General features: G+C 41.2%; 1 protein-coding gene across 1 annotated transcript; it reads right to left on the bottom strand.

Annotated features, from left to right (window-relative positions):
• Positions 1 to 1,211: 1,211 nt before the first annotated feature.
• Positions 1,212 to 17,144, bottom strand: LOC124149681. The gene is made up of 7 exons (XM_048398164.1): positions 16,993 to 17,144; positions 15,942 to 16,235; positions 14,764 to 14,860; positions 6,210 to 6,281; positions 5,159 to 5,452; positions 3,962 to 4,219; positions 1,212 to 2,426 (listed from the first exon to the last, which is right to left on the bottom strand). Exons 1-5 carry the CDS (start codon positions 17,045 to 17,047, stop codon positions 5,443 to 5,445), a joined length of 528 nt encoding a protein of 175 aa, XP_048254121.1. The 5' UTR covers positions 17,048 to 17,144; the 3' UTR covers positions 1,212 to 2,426; positions 3,962 to 4,219; positions 5,159 to 5,442.
• Positions 17,145 to 17,453: the final 309 nt, after the last annotated feature.

Raw genomic sequence — 17,453 nt, 5'->3', positions numbered from 1 at the left:
GTGTGGGGCATGCCACTTTAGGACGACCGTTTACAGAATCTAGCTCACGAATTATAAAAATAAAAACAGTGCTGAAAGCTCGAGCGCCGTCCACGAGCATCTGAGCTGTGAAGATCCGGGGTAGAATAGGTCTTCAGCAACCCAAACTTGCCGCAAAAGGCAACAATGCTTGTCGTAAGAGGCGACTAACGGGATCGGGTGGTCAGGCTCGCTGACGTGGTTGATGCATGTCATGTCATCGAACCCCAATTGCGTGGATCGATGCCCATGATATCAATCACTGGTAGACCGTCATATAGCTGGAATATTGCTGAGTGCGGCGTAAAACAACAAACAAACAAAAACAAATATTTGCAACATCTAAAGCAGAACGGCAAAAGCCCAGCTATATTGTATTACACAATTTCATTAAGTACGTGTGACTTCATGCTTACACTGTCAGACATGCACGAACCAAATGTAACGTGGAATACAATACTTGTGTGATTCAGTTTTGGGTGAATAGTCCCGTCCTAGTCATGTATAAAGCTGAATCCCACACCTGTTACATCATTCTGTACGGTATTGATCCAAGTTTTGTAGTAACAAGTACATGCTAGTGTTGATTGTGGAGGATCGATTTGTCTCATAATAGGCCCTGTATATAGACGGTATTTCAGTATACTGGTTGAAGTATTCTCTGGTCTGTATCCGGATCAATCCGCTACAGTAATGCAGTAACTTACTCCAGTTATGTCGTCACGCATCTCCGTCTGTTGTGAAGGAAATCATGTACTTTCTGTTCTATTTCTCTATGTATCTTCGATACATTTAAAACAGATTTCTGGTTATCATGTATGTTATAGGACAATTCTCCATTTTCTGCACATGTCAAGTAATACTAGAATAAGTCACATGAAATGCTCATTTCTGTATTTATTTTCCGTGGTCCCTGTTAGGCCAGTGAGAGTGTGGAACAATTCACTTCACACTTCAACTTGATGAGAGGAATACTCATGGATCAAGCTTTTACTTCGAGACAAACGTAAGTTTAACACATAAATGTTTCACTGTATCTCGTGGGTGTTCTTCAGGAATCCATTGGTGGATCACTGCATTGTTTCCATCACGCTCGCAGTGTGTATATAAGTCGGCATTCAGTCGCTGAAGCTGGTATGATCCATTCTAACATGTTGAGAGATAAAAGCAACACAAACGTTATGTTATAATATGTGTAATTTATTGTTAAACGATGAGGTAATTGAATAACATTGTTCATGTTGAGATACAGTACAAGTTCATTGCACGGCGCCATTGGATGAGTAATATTTGGAACGATGTAAATAATTGCTTTTAAACTTTTTAACTTTTTAAAGAAACCTTAAATAGGATCACATCAATGCATCTATTACTTTGAAAATATTCATTATAAAAACATACTTTTCCACAGTTTCACTGCCAGACTCGCTCATTCAATTCTAGACACTGCAACATATGTTGCTAACATACAGAAGCGTAGCAGGGTCACGGTGAAATTCTTTTGTCTAAGTATCTCCTACGTAGGACTTAGTATCTCCGACGTAGGAGATAGATAAAAAGAAAATTAACCATGGCCCTAATACGCTTCCGTACAATATGATGTGCCAACAAACATTTTTATGCCATTTCATTCAGTTAAACACTTATATATTTCAAATGTTTACCACTATTGATTGTGTCAACACCATACCTCTGGTTCCTTGAAAATAATAACAAATGTTTCAGAAGTCATTGTGCACATATTACCAGTGTTGTTTTCATGATGTGTTTATTTTTTATTTATATGTCACATATGTATTTAAACTCAAATGTGTCATGTTCACATCCGAATTATAGTTTGGTTCACCTTCTGGGTCACATATGTGCGCTCTATGATAGTTAGATACTTGCATAAATAGGTAGTCACGCCTCAATTTATCAAAGTTATCTTGTAGCATCGTGTTTTGACAATGATGAGTTCTACAGACTCGTCCTACAAGGTTGCTATCACAACTGCTTTTATATTTTATACTCCAAAATGCATCTAAATATAGAAACGTCCACACCACTGCTTACATTAGATAGTCCTACATTCCTGACTAACTCATCACTGTCAAAACACGATGCTACAAGATATCTTTGATAAATATTCCAGGGTGTTCAAAGTTGTCTCCGCTATAGTGGCATAGGCTTGCTCTTATCGACAACCTTGTAGGACGAGTCCGTAGACCTCCGCGTTGGACGATTCTCTATACAATGAAAAGTGTGTCTATTTCTATACAACATGACAATCGTGGTTACTATGAGTATTAATATGACGATGAAAATAATTACAGGAATTGCAATGCCAGTTGAAGTATGACGTTCCCTTTTGCCAGGAGAGGTGGTGGTAGTAGTGTCTTTACTTGGAAGAATGTCAGTCGAAGTGTCTGAAACATATGGTGTCAATGATTTATAAAAGATATATAAGATCGACACATTTGACAATGCCCAATACAAACAGCTAAAGGTATATCCATTATGAGGACGATGCACGCCCGTATGATCGTATCTGATCTCATTAACCTTTTTCAACAGCTCGGTTGTTCCATGATCAGTCAAAAACATTGGTCAGTAATATGAGAAATGGTGCAACCATTCTTCTTTCATGTTTGTATTTGATAAAGTGATTGTACCAGATGAAGAATATGATTCTCCAACCCGTCCGACAAAGGTTGACATTCAATGAGTAATGCTTATTATTTGTGTATCTTTTGTTTCTTCGGAGTGGTGAGTGGAAGGTGATAACACATGCATATCAAACAATTTCATGAATTCTGCATTGACGAGAAAAAGTTGTTAGTGTGTCAGAAAACAACATGCATGGACAACTTAGTGGTTCTAAAATGGTCCTGAAGTAGACGTAACTGTAATCATGAAAAGCTTTAAAACTATTGTAATTAATCTTAAAAAATTTGAATATCGTCTAGATATTGAAACTAATTGAATGAAAGGACACCCAAAGAGATACTACATAAACATGCCCACTTGGTACAACCGGGTTTAGAAAAAAATGACAACACGGCTTTTGAAAGGTTTTTGAAATGCACTTTCCGCTATTGCGTTGGAAGTTGAAACAAACCTGCTTCACTGCTTGCATCTCAACGGCCATTAACCTATGAATGTGTAGACCGACACCGTGATATAGTGGATAGAGCTAATGTCCGGATAACAGAAGGTCGTTTGTTCGATTCCCGGCTGCGTCATTCCAAAATATGTTAGTAGATTGTACTTGTTCTTTCCCCACTATGTGCTTGGCACTAATGCCGTAAAACAAGAACTAGTCGGTTCGGAGTCAGTATAATGTGTCTCAGGGGTCTTTCATGTCAAAGTGCATCAGTGATCCAGTGAGCTAGCAACAAGCACATGTCTGGACTGGTACAAGCAGTACAACACTAACGTACATGCACCTGGCTATATAAGTGATATAATCTTGTGTGATGTCATCTGACCTCATCTGTAACAGGACCGCCTCCGTGGTCTAGTGGTAGAGCGTCCGCCCGGAGAGCGGAAGGTCCGGGGTTCCATCCCTGGCCGGGTCATACCAAAAGACGTTAAAATATGGTAATTGCTGTCACCCAGCCTGGCGCTCGGCATTAAAGGGCTAAAACAAGGGCTGGTCGGCTCGGAGTCAGTATACTGTGTCTGAGTAGGGTTTTCATGATAAAAAGCGGCATGGTATCTCATAGGTTAGCACTATAAAATGGGACTAGTACAAGCAGCCAGACACACACATGCATGCACCTCACTATAGAAGTGCAACAATCTTGAACGCTACGTTAATCCCTATTTCACCACACCTCATCTGTAACGACGGAGTAATATCAAATCGCAAAAAGAGAAAGAATTCTGAAGCGAAACGAAAAAGTGTATGTTTGTGCTTAAAGAGGCCTTGCTCAATTCCAACACTAAACTATCAACTCACATTTGACTTCACACTTTAAACTTCTGAGGACGGTGCCAAACCTGAATGTCACATTGGTTTCATCAGCCGAGGCACGCTGTGTATTAACACAGTTAAAGCTTCCATCTGTAATTTCTTTGACAGGCCCAGCCACATCTTCACATACAGAACTCTCCATCACCACCTGGATGTGTACTCTTTCCGAGCAGTAGAAGCCTGTCAAGTTCACCCTAGTTGACTGATGATCTTCATCACTGATGACAAGGCATGAGGGGAGTTCTGTAAACAATGATTGACGCACAGGAATGATTGAAACATATGCTAGGAGTTTGTCTCGAGATTTCATATATTTTAGTTACAGCTACAAAACCAGATCTATATATTTTTTTATTTAAAACAGTAAACGCCATAAAACAGTTGAATTAATTTTAAATGAATTAGTATATGTCATGAAACTTGTAAGAACACCTTTATGTATTTGCGACACTAAAACACGAGTTGTGAGCAAAAGAAAATATTCTCGCCCATGGGCGAAATATTGTAATATGGCTATAAAATAGTTAATTAAGTTAAAATGAGTTAAATTATGTGACATGAAACTTGTAAGAACACCTTCATGTATTTGCGACACTAAAACACGAGTTTTGAGCAAAGGAAAATATTCTCGCCCATGGGCCAAACCTTTTCTCGCCCATGGGCGAAATATTTCAATATTGCAATAAAATCGTTGAATGAAGTTAAAATGAGTTAAATTTTGTGTCATGATGCTTGAGAGAAATACATTTATGTATTTGCGAAACAAAAACATGAGTTTTGAGTAAAGGAAAATATTCTCGCCCATTGGCCTGCCCATTTGCCACTCTTCGCCCGTTGGCCTGCCCATGGGCGACATAGTGTAAATATTGAGTTTTTGAAAAAAAAATTAATTGTTCCTTCCTTAGCGTGTTCCCATGAAAACAGTATGTTTAATTTTGTAAATACCTTGGACCGAGACTGTGCAAATGCCGTAGAGTATCAGGACGATTGGGTTTGCCAAATAAAAATTGGACGTGTTAACTACTTATTTCTAAAGAATACCAGTCCCCGGAATATCATGTGTTTATGAATCGCCTCCAATAAGTGATGATACCAGGTGTTCGCGAAAAGGTAAAACAAACGGCAGATTGGATTGTGTATCTTACTTGTATAGCTGGCAGTGCGTTATTTTTGTGTACTTACTGTAGACGACCATGTGACAAGTCAACATAGGTGAAGGTGAAACAGTACATCGCCAGTCTCCAGCGTCAAACAGTTTCACACTAGGAATGGTCAGAACGCTGCAGGTGTCATTGATAACAGCCGCTGAGTAGTCGCCGAGGGTTTGACATGATGAGCGGTTTGTTTGGCAGATAGCAGCAACTTCCTTATTTGGTGTAGAGTAACCATGCTTATCTGTAGTGTTAGGTGCAACACACGTGATGTCTGCTGTAGAACCTACTTCAATCTGACTTGGGCAGATCAGTTCAGAAGTACCTGTAGAGATTATAGCAAGATAACATTATTTGTACAATTTGAATTGACATAAATAAGCGATACAGCTTTGATATGCTGGCATTGCAAATCCCATGATGTTTGTGTGTTTACTGGCTGTTTGACGTCACATTTCAGTTATATGATGAAGTTCTGCAAATACTCGACCAGGCACTTCAGTAATTGACATCATGAGCATGGATCTACATAACTGATATACGATGGCATCCTTTATCCAAATAGGGGTGGTCGGGTAGCCTGGTGGTTAAAGCGTTCGCTTGTCACGCCGATGACCCGGGTTCAATTCCCGAGATGGGTACAATGTGTGAAGCCCATTTCTGGTGTCCCCCGCCGTGATATTGCTGGAATATTGCTAAAAGCGGTGTAAAACCACAGTAACTCACTAACTCACTTTATCCAAATTAGCGAGCCTGGCCGCACGATCTCTGTAGCTGTCTTTTGTGACAGGCATTGGTTGCTTAACACCAATTCTAACACAGGTCTTCACGGGAGTCACTGGGGTGTTCCTTCTTACAGATAACACGACATGTATAACCTAAATAGAAGCTGACAGCCATCAAACTTATTTCTTGTATTTTTATGCACATTTTCATTACACATACTCCCATCATATCATGTCTATTTATCTGAATAGGTATCTACATGCTGTTACGTCCAAGTTACAGAACATAACAAGACATTGTAGCAATATTTAGGGTAACGTTTGCAACAATCGCTTTTCCAGAAGAACATTACGTACCAAGTTCTGAGTTTGCCCACAGATATAGGACGAGGATTATCACCTTCAGATGCATGGTCGGGCATTTTCATACTGGAAAACAAACAAAACTAAGTTTCATTATACATCGCATTTACAGAACAAAGAGATAAATTGAAAACGACTGCGACAGAGAATAAAAGGCAATAGTGATGATTTGGTTGGTTGGTTGTTTAAGGCCGCACTCAGCAACATTCCAGCGATATGACGGCGGTCTGGAAATAATCAAGTCTGGATCAGACAATCCAGTGATTAATTTCATGCGCATCAATACACGCAATTGGGATCGATGACATGCATCAACCAGGTCAGCGAGCCTGACCACCCGATCCCGTTAGTGGTCAGGTCAGGGTCAGGGTCAGCTAGCTATTGGCATAGAATATACATTCATTCATTCAATATTTATATAATTAATACGTCCAATAATGCGTCATTTTGTCACAACGTAAAGCCTAACCCTAACCCAGACTAATAACTCACCTGCAAGATGCCGTGCCACGTCAAATATGTCACAGCGACGTGTGATCAATACACAACATTATATTTATGATATTATGTACAACACAATGCGCGTCTGCACGATATGAATGAAATATTGCCAATGTGACCTTAAATTGATACGTTCGAAGCCACATATCAACAGACTCCACTTAACACCCGCCTCCAAGATGTTCGATTTGGAAATTCTACTCGTAGTTTTGCAAAGAATGCAACGTTGAGTTTGATAAGTTAACAAAAATCATCCACGATTTATTTATGTCCATGTGTATTCGTGTTTCAAGAATGCGTTCCGGTAATTGAGATGTTAAAATGTACTCAACACTGACCATGAATAACCAAGTAAGTAAGCAGGGAGTGAGTTTGGTTAAAGTCGCTGTTTTCAATATTCGACCAGTACAACAAATACTGAATTCAGTTGTTTTACCATCAGAGAACACACACTATCCTTATTGTCTCACCTGGGCGCACGAGTGGCCCAGTCGTCTAAGGCGCCGCGTTTCGCTGTGCAGAGTAGCCTCCCTTCGGCACGCCAGAAACCTAGGATTGTGGGCTCGAATCCCGTTTATTTCTTAAATAGAAATAACAATTATAATATCATTTTCAGAATTTTCATTTCATTTCATAGATACAACTTATATTCACGTGGGGATTTTGGGATGGAGAAAGTTCCCAGCAAAATATTCTGTTCGTAAGAGGCGCCAGATTGATCCTGTTGTCAGCATCTTTGAGCATGTCATCGTACCCCGGCGGCATTGATCGTTCCTCGTAATATCAATTACTGGATTGTCTCCAAACTCGATTATTGACAGGCTGCCGTCATGAAGCTGGAATGTTGCTGGACCAGACAATCCAGTGATGGATATCATGAGCATCGATCCACGCAATTGGGATACGATAACATGCATCAACCAAGTCAGCGAGCCTGACCACCCGATCCCGTTAGTCGCCTTTTACGACAAGCATAGTCGCCTTTTAGGGCAAGCTTGGGTTGCTGAAGACCTATTCTACCCTGGATCTTCACGGGTCACGAACAGGGAGAACTGACAGATAGTTCCACTTAATTGCTTGTACCGATACCTTAAGAGACAAAGTACGTTTTGAACATAATAAAACATTTGTTTCATAGGCATTACTTTGAAGTTGACGAATGACAAAGTAGAAACATTTTTTTATAAATAACTTCTGTATTTACTGTAAAGGCGATGTGTCGGTATAGATACTTATACCGTTGTCAAGCAAGGCTTAATAATGAACATGGAACAGAATATATATAGTAGGTGGAGGAATAACAGTAAGGACAATTGCATACAAGAAAGAGATTAACATGAGTAGGTTAAGTAATGACAACCGAAGGATTATAATGTAACAACATGATGGACAGGGACCGCATGACGAGGAAGTAGGAAACCAATTGAACAGGATTAAGTGTACATAGTTGGGCTGATTACTGCTTAATGAGTTCATAGTTTTGATCTCTGTTGAGTGGTGGTTTGTGGCGACGAATGTGGACTGCTTCTGTTAGTTTTCTTTTACAGTTAATTAATAAATTGTCTCTACTTTGTAATAAAACACGACTAAAACTGATGGCTTAACCAAGTCACATTGTATTATGTTTTCAGTGTGTGATTATCTATAATCTCATGCAGCAATAGGAAGGATTTATATTTACGTTTCCATTTTAAAAACCTTCCACAAGTGGGTGAGTGAGTTCGGTTTAACGCCGCTTTTAACAGTATTCCAGTTATATCACGGCGTGCCAGCTTAATGTGGGAGGAAAGCCCGAAGTGATGCAGGTCTCAGACGTTTACCACTTCGGTGAAACCCACGAGCACGGGTATGGTGCTGACAAACCTAGAAACATAATTGGGGCGAGCTGGGATTCGAACCCGCAATCATAGGTTTCTGGCGTGCCCAAGGGACGTAACTCTGCACAGCGAATCGCGACGCCTAATACGACTGGTCCACCCGTGACCCCATTATTGTGTATATGAAAGGACATACAGACAGCCATTATCTACTTGTTATATTATTTCATTGCATTGGCATTAGTTGTCAGTACCCCTACCATTCTTTTTCATTTGAATTCAAACGCAGTCATTATTTATGTTATGGTTCTGACATGTGATATATGACGTGAAAATTCGGTAATTACTGCCTAGTGGGTATTGATGCATTTCTGTTGTGTTTCCAAATATATGACTGCGATCTGACGATCGAGCGAACGCTTCAACCACTGGACTACCCGACCGCTCCCTTAGATGAAAGGATGTTTAGGATCAACCATAATTTGAATATGCTTGTATTAACTCTGATATTAAATAATTGTAATGTTCACCATGCTCAGAAACGTGCTACATGTTCATTACGCGTTTCAGGTATTTGAAACATTTATGTCGACTCAACCCATGACACAATACCATACATGATGTGATTAATTCTCAAGCTATATCATGTAACCTCTCACCGTGTCGAGAAGAATTGTTTTGCCTAGTGTACCATGGGCCACTGACCTCCAAGTAGCGAAATAAAGTCTCATAAAGTAATTTTCTTTGTATATACTGTTTCAGTGTTTTGTATCAGGTATTCATTGGTCCGTCATTTGTTACAGTCTGACAGTTATAGCTATATACCTTTACAGGGTCACATCGGTGTTCTGTATGGTTTTATAGTGTAGCATCTGTAAAGATGTAAAAAGTGGAAAGAGGCTATACAGGCACTAAACTTCTAGCCTTATCTATTGGTGGCGGGGTTTACAGTTTACGTTTGCTTGTGGTTGAAATAATCGTTCTTTATCTGTTCTTTTGTATACTTTGTTACACAGCGGTTTTTACGTATTGGAGAAAACACGCTCCCGAGGTTTTGGTAGACAGAGCATGCCCTGGGGAGAGTGAAAAACCAAGGGGGCGAAACCCCCGCGGTTTTTCCCGACCCCCCAGGGCATGCTCTGTCTACCAAAACCGAGGGAAAGTGTTTTTCCATACTTATAAACCGAAAAAAGAAACTAAAAACAACGTTTATCAACATTTTTATGTTTCGAACATACTTTCCATGAACCTTAGGAAACGCGCGTAAAATATCTGTTGCTGGCGTACGGATCTTTAAAAGGACATTCTAAAAACCAGTGCGGCTTATGAACACCTCTGTAGCTTCGTGGTACACTCACTGGGCTACAGATAAGAAGGTTGCGAGTTTGATCCTCGGGAATATAAAGAAAACATTTGTCATTTGATTTTACATTTCATTACATGTTACAATCTGAACGGAAGTTATATTAATAAAATACCCAGGACATTATATAAAATCCCAGGGACATGACAACGTCCATGTTTATGAGATTTAACCCGACTGGAAAGTAAAACCTCACAATAGGTTTTAATGCCCATAGAAAGAAGTCTCTTACTTAATAGCGATCCCAAATGAATAGGTTTATAATTAGTATTTCAATTTCCGTCATCTGTCTTCAAGATAAACTATCCACAGCACTCTCTGTATGAGGACCCGCACAGAGCCTGTAAATGGAATGTTGTTTTGTAACATGAAACTCCACAATCTCTGCTCCGATCCGAGCACATTCTGACCACTGGAGGATATAGTCTATAGTGATTGTGGTTGGTGAGGCGATATCACGTTTGGTATTATTGCACTTATATATATGTGTGTGTGTGTGTGTGTGTGTGTGTGTGTGTGTGTGTGTGTGTGTGTGTGTGTGTGTGTGTGTATGCCTGTGTGTGAATGTGTATAACTATGTATGTATGTATGTATGTATGTATGTATGTGTGTATGCCTCTGTGTATGTATATGTATGTATGTGTGTATGTGTGTGTGTGCCTCTGTCTGTGTGTGTGTATGCCTGTGTGTGTATGTATGTGTGTATGTATGAATATGTATGTGTGTGTGTGTGTGTGTGTGTGTGTGTGTGTGTGTGTGTGTCTGCATATAGGTTAAGTGCGAATCGATCTTCTCACTGGATTCGGTATATCGCTATCGATGAAGGAACCCCGACCTTGTGTTCCCAAGCCATATCGCTATCCACTAGACCATGGAGACAGGCAATTTGAGTAAGTCAGTTGGGTTTTTACTTCAAACATATTCAAAACATTATCCGATTCTATGTTGTTTGATGTATAGATGTGCTGAGGAGTTACCTCCCCTTGACTAGATATCAGCTGAAGCTCCCGATACTGACTCGCCATGATTGTAGAAAGAGCTGTGTACACCCTTCATCACCTCATCCCTCACTTCACCACATCAAGGGGGCGGTCGGGTAGCATAGTGGTTAAAGCGTTCGGTCGTCACACCGAAGACCCGGGTTCTATTCCCGACATGGGTACAATGTGTAAAGCCCAGTTCTGGTGTCCCTCATCGTGATATTACTGGAATATTGCTAAAAGCGACGTAAAAACATGCTCACTCACTCATCACTTCGACCCCCACTTTACTTCCTCGACCCTCACGTCACCATCGCGACCCTCCATTCATCCCCACAACTTTCACTTCACCAACATGACCCACACTTCATCAACTTGACTCTCTTTTCATCACCTCGTCCCTCACAATACTAGTTCAGACTATTGCTGTTGTTTCAGTGCGAATCCACCTTCCAACAGGATTCGGTATGTCGGTATCGATGAAGGAGGCTTGTCTTCCCCGGTCATACGCTCTATCCACTAGACCATGGAGACAGGCAATGAGTAAGCCAGTTGGATTATTGTTTCTAACATATTAAAAACATTATCGGATTCTGTGTTGTTTTATGTATAGATGTGGTGAGGAGTTAGCTCCCCTTGACTAGATATCAGCTGAAGCTCCCGATACGGACTCGGCTGGTGTACACTCAATATGATTGTAGAACGAGTTGTGTACCCTTACGGACATAGACCACACATAATTCGCTTTATCAATTGCAGTAATAAGGGCCCAGATTTATGTAATTTTTACGTCCATTCACACTTCATTTCGTCAGTACCAATGTACAACGTTAGTAGAGGCCTACTGACAAACCACTCGCCTCCAAGGTGTCTGTACACGTTTCACCCCTTATTCACCATCACGACCTGCTCAATCCTCACTTCACCAGCACAATCCTCACTTCACCTGCACAATCCTCACTTCACCAGCACAATCCTCTCTTCACCAGCACAATCCTCACTTCACCAGCACAATCCTCACTTCACCTGCACAATCCTCACTTCACCAGCAAAATCCTCTCTTCATCAGCACAATCCTCACTTCACCAGCACAATCCTCACTTCACCAGCACAATCCTCTCTTCACCAGAACAATCCTCACTTCATCACCTCGACCCTCTCTTCAACAACTCGTCCCTCACAATACCAGCACAACTCTCCCTTCAACACCTCGACCCTAACCTTCGCCATCTTGACCCTCAATTCATCACCTCGACTCTCCTTTCATCATCTCGTCCCTCACTTCATCAACACGACAATCCTTCACCATCTCATCTTCTATTCACACCTCGACCCTCCCTTTACCAATTTTACCCTAACTTCACCAGCTCGACATTCCCTTCACCACCTCGATCCTAGCTTCACAACATAGACCCTCACTTCATCACATAGACCATCACTTCACCACATAGACAATCACTTCACCACCTCGACCCTCACTTCACCACCTCGACCTTCCCTTCACCACCACGATCCTCGCTTCACAACATAGACCCTAAATCACCGCATAGACCATCACTTCACCACATAGACCATCACTTCACCACCTCAAACCTCGCTTTACCACACAGACCCTCACTTCACCACAAAGACCATCACTTCACCACATAGACCCTCACTTCACCACCTCGATCCTCGCTTCACCACATAGACCCTCACTTTTACCACATAGACCCTCGCTTCACCACATAGACCCTTACTTCACCACAGAGACCATCACTTCACCATATAGACCCTCACTTTACCACGTAGACCCTCACTTCACCACATAGACCCTCACTTCACAACATAGACCCTCACTTCACCACGTAGACCCTTACTTCATCATCTAGACCCTCACTTCACCACGTAGACCATCACTTCACCACATAGACCCTCGCTTCACGACATAGACCCTCACTTCACCAGAAAGACCCTTACTTCACCACATAGACCCTCACTTCACCCCAGAGACCCTCACTTCACCACATAGACCCTCACTTCACCACAGAGACCCTCACTTCACCATATAGACCCTCACTTCACCACATGGACAATCACTTCACCACATAGACCCTCACTTCACCACATAGACCCTCGCTTCACGACATAGACCCTCACTTCACCACATAGACCCTCTATTCACCACATAGACCCTCACTTCACCACCTCGACCCTCACTTCACCAGAAAGACCCTTACTTCACCACCTAGACCCTAGCTTCACCACATAGACCCTCACTTCACAACAGAGACCATCACTTCACCATATAGACCCTCACTTCACCACGTAGACCCTCACTTCACCACATAGACCCTCACTTCACAACATAGACCCTAACTTCACCACGTAGACCCCTACTTCACCATCTAGACCCTCCCTTCGCCACCTCGACCCTCACTTCACCACCTCGACCCTCCCTTCACCACCTCGACCCTCCCTTCACAACCTCGACCCTCCCTTCTCCACCTGAACCCTCCCTTCACCACCTCGACCCTCCCTTCGCCACCTGGACCCTCCCTCCACCACCTCGACCCTCCCTTCGCCACCTCGACCCTCACTTCACAACATAGACCCTCACTTCACCACGTAGACCCTTACTTCACCATCTAGACCCTCCCTTCGCCACCTGGACCCTCCCTCCACCACCTCGACCCTCCCTTCACCACCTCGACCCTCTCTTCGCCATAAGATAATTAACCAATCGTTTTACTCAGATATCAGTCTCCTCATGAACTGATGCCGTTTGGTATTGAAGACTATTTGAAATGTTTATTTTTGGGGTGTTATTTAAGCATTTTAGCAACTCTGTGATAAGTTAAGATACAGGGGAGTTTATATGATTTAGTTCGTATGCAGTAAGAATGTGTTTACCCACACTTGCAGTGACATAATCACAACTAAAAGTACAAATCACTTGTATTAAGTATTTGAACCATAAGAGTTTCCGGTTCCACCTAAGAAATAAGAGTTTGTTTTCCAAAACTGGAAGCTGTTTATTAAGGCTAAATGTCCTAACGATAAGTAAACTAAATTCCTTCAAAAATCAGTTCTGTGCTTTTGTTGACTGTATCGGCTAATGATAGACTACCCAAATTGACAAAGGAAACACAATTTGGGAGGTACCAAACCTAAGGCACCGAGAACGATGGGGGGTCGGCAACTTAGTACTTGGGATGCAAGCGTGACATTTCGAAAGCAAGGTCTTTAATTACTGTTAAGACGACGTTTCGGTATGATCCTTATACCGTTGTCACGTAAGGCTGACATGCATGTCAAACTGGACGCGTCTCAGTACCACAGGGAGACTGACATTGCTGTTTGCATCTATTTGTACATGTCATTCTGTTAATACTCCCTTTCATTATTTCTTCAAGACATTAATTCAAGACATTAATTCCAGACATTAGACTCTTTATACTGTCATAAACAATACTTGTATATAAATGAATGGTTTGATAGGCATTACTTAGAAGTTGACGGATGACAAAGTGGACACAATTTATTGATAACAACTTCTTTAATACTGTAAAGGCGACTTTTCGGTATAGATCCTTTTACCGTTGTCAAGCAAGACTGAATGAGGGGCATAGTACAGAATATATACAGTAGGTGGAGGATTAACAGTAGAGGACAATTACAGACATGAGTGGGATAACATGAGTAAGTAATGACAACAGAAGGATACTCCTCTACTGTTAATCCTCTACCTACTAGAAATATTCTGTTCAATGTTCCTCAGTCACTCTTGCTTGACAACGGTATAATTCTATACCGAACGTCGCCTTTACAGTATTAAAGAAGATGTTATCCATACATTGTGTCTACTTTATATCAAAGAAGGTAGAAAGTAGCACAGCGACACTTACCTGTGTATCAAAATTAGCATGTGTCCTGAGATAATGATCAACGCTATCTTCAGCATGGAATATCTGAGTCGCAGCCTTTTCAACTTGACGGGATGCGCTGGCGTGACAAAAAAATAAGTCATTATTGTAATTGTTCCAACATGTGTTTTTGTGAAACTAATCATTGCTGTGTTTTGATGCAGATGCCCGGCAAAGTAGAGTATGGGGGATTGTGTAGACTAAAAACAGAACGTAATGCCATTACATCAACTCCATGACTGAACATCTGATTATTTTGTCTCACGCAACACCGTCATGCAAATGCAAGATTACCTTTATACAATGTCAAATTAATTAATGTGAAACCAGCTTGAAATTCAACATGAGGTAAACGCCATAAAACCGTTAAATTAATTTTAAATATATGTCATGAAACTTGTAAGAACACCTTTATGTATTTGCGACACTAAAACACGAGTTGTGAGCAAAGAAAAATATTCTCGCCCATGGGCGAAATATTGTAATATGGCTATAAAATAGTTAAATTAAATTAAAATTAGTTAAATTATGTGACATGAAACTTGTAAGAACACCTTCATGTATTTGCGACACTAAAACACGAGTTTTGAGCAAAGGAAAATATTCTCGCCCATGGGCCAAACCTTTTCTCGCCCATGGGCGAAATATTTCAATATTGCAATAAAATCGTTGAATGAAGTTAAAATGAGTTAAATTTTGTGTCATGATGCTTGAAAGAAATACATTTATGTATTTGCGAAACAAAAACATGAGTTTTGAGTAAAGGAAAATATTCTCGCCCATGGGCCTGCCCATAGGCCACTCTTCGCCCGTTGGCCTGCCCATGGGCGACATAGTGTAAATATTGAATTTAAAAAAAAAAAATTAATTGTTCCCTCCTTAGCGTGTTCCCAAAAAAACAGCATGTTTAATTTTGTAAATACCTTGGACCGAGACTGGGCAAAGGCCGTAGAGTATCAGGACGATTGGGTTTCCAAAATAAAAATTGGACGTGTTAACTGATTATTTCTAAAGAATACCAGTCCCCGGAATACCATGTGTTTATGAATCGCTTCCAATAAGTGATGATACCAGGTGTTCGCGAAAAGGTAAAACAAACGGCAGATTGGATTGTGTATCTTACTTGTATAGCTGGCAGTGCGTTATTTTTGAGTACTTACTGTAGACGACCATGTGACAAGTCAACATAGGTGAAGGTGAAACAGTACATCGCCAGTCTCCAGCGTCAGACAGTTTCACACTAGGAATGGTCAGAACGCTGCAGGTGTCATTGATAACAGCCGCTGAGTAGTCGCCGAGGGTTTGACATGATGAGCGGTTTGTTTGGCAGATAGCAGCAACTTCCTTATTTGGTGTAGAGTAACCATGCTTATCTGTAGTGTTAGGTGCAATACACGTGATGTCTGCTGTAGAACCTACTTCACTCTGACTTGGGCAGGTCAGTTCAGAAGTACCTGTAGAGATTATAGCAAGATAACATTATTTGTACAATTTGAATTGACATAAATAAGCGATACAGCTTTGATATGCTGGCATTGCAAATCCCATGATGTTTGTGTGTTTACTGGCTGTTTGACGTCACATTTCAGTTATATGATGAAGTTCTGCAAATACTCGACCAGGCACTTCAGTAATTGACATCATGAGCATGGATCTACATAACTGATATACGATGGCATCCTTTATCCAAATAGGGGCGGTCGGGTAGCCTAGTGGTTAAAGCGTTCGCTTGTCACGCCGATGACCCGGGTTCAATTCCCGAGATGGGTACAATGTGTGAAGCCCATTTCTGGTGTCCCCCGCCGTGATATTGCTGGAATATTGCTAAAAGCGGTGTAAAACCACAGTAACTCACTAACTCACTTTATCCAAATTAGCGAGCCTGGCCGCACGATCTCTGTAGCTGTCTTTTGTGACAGGCATTGGTTGCTTAACACCAATTCTAACACAGGTCTTCACGGGAGTCACTGGGGTGTTCCTTCTTACAGATAACACGACATGTATAACCTAAATAGAAGCTGACAGCCATCAAACTTATTTCTTGTATTTTTATGCACATTTTCATTACACATACTCCCATCATATCATGTCTATTTATCTGAATAGGTATCTACATGCTGTTACGTCCAAGTTACAGAACATAACAAGACATTGTAGCAATATTTAGGGTAACGTTTGCAACAATCGCTTTTCCAGAAGAACATTACGTACCAAGTTCTGAGTTTGCCCACAGATATAGGACGAGGATAATCACCTTCAGATGCATGGTCGGGCATTTTCATACTGGAAAACAAACAAAACTAAGTTTCATTATACATCGCATTTACAGAACAAAGAGATAAATTGAAAACGACTGCGACAGAGAATAAAAGGCAATAGTGATGATTTGGTTGGTTGGTTGTTTAAGGCCGCACTCAGCAACATTCCAGCGATATGACGGCGGTCTGGAAATAATCAAGTCTGGATCAGACAATCCAGTGATTAATTTCATGCGCATCAATACACGCAATTGGGATCGATGACATGCATCAACCAGGTCAGCGAGCCTGACCACCCGATCCCGTTAGTGGTCAGGTCAGGGTCAGGGTCAGCTAGCTATTGGCATAGAATATACATTCATTCATTCAATATTTATATAATTAATACGTCCAATAATGCGTCATTTTGTCACA

The sequence above is a fragment of the Haliotis rufescens genome, unplaced genomic scaffold (genome assembly GCF_023055435.1).
Source record: "Haliotis rufescens isolate VD_foot unplaced genomic scaffold, xgHalRufe1.0.p SCAF_18, whole genome shotgun sequence".
NCBI classification, from domain to species: domain Eukaryota; kingdom Metazoa; phylum Mollusca; class Gastropoda; order Lepetellida; family Haliotidae; genus Haliotis; species Haliotis rufescens.
Note: the sequence above shows the minus strand (reverse complement) of the source record. Positions and strands in the feature narration are given on the sequence as shown.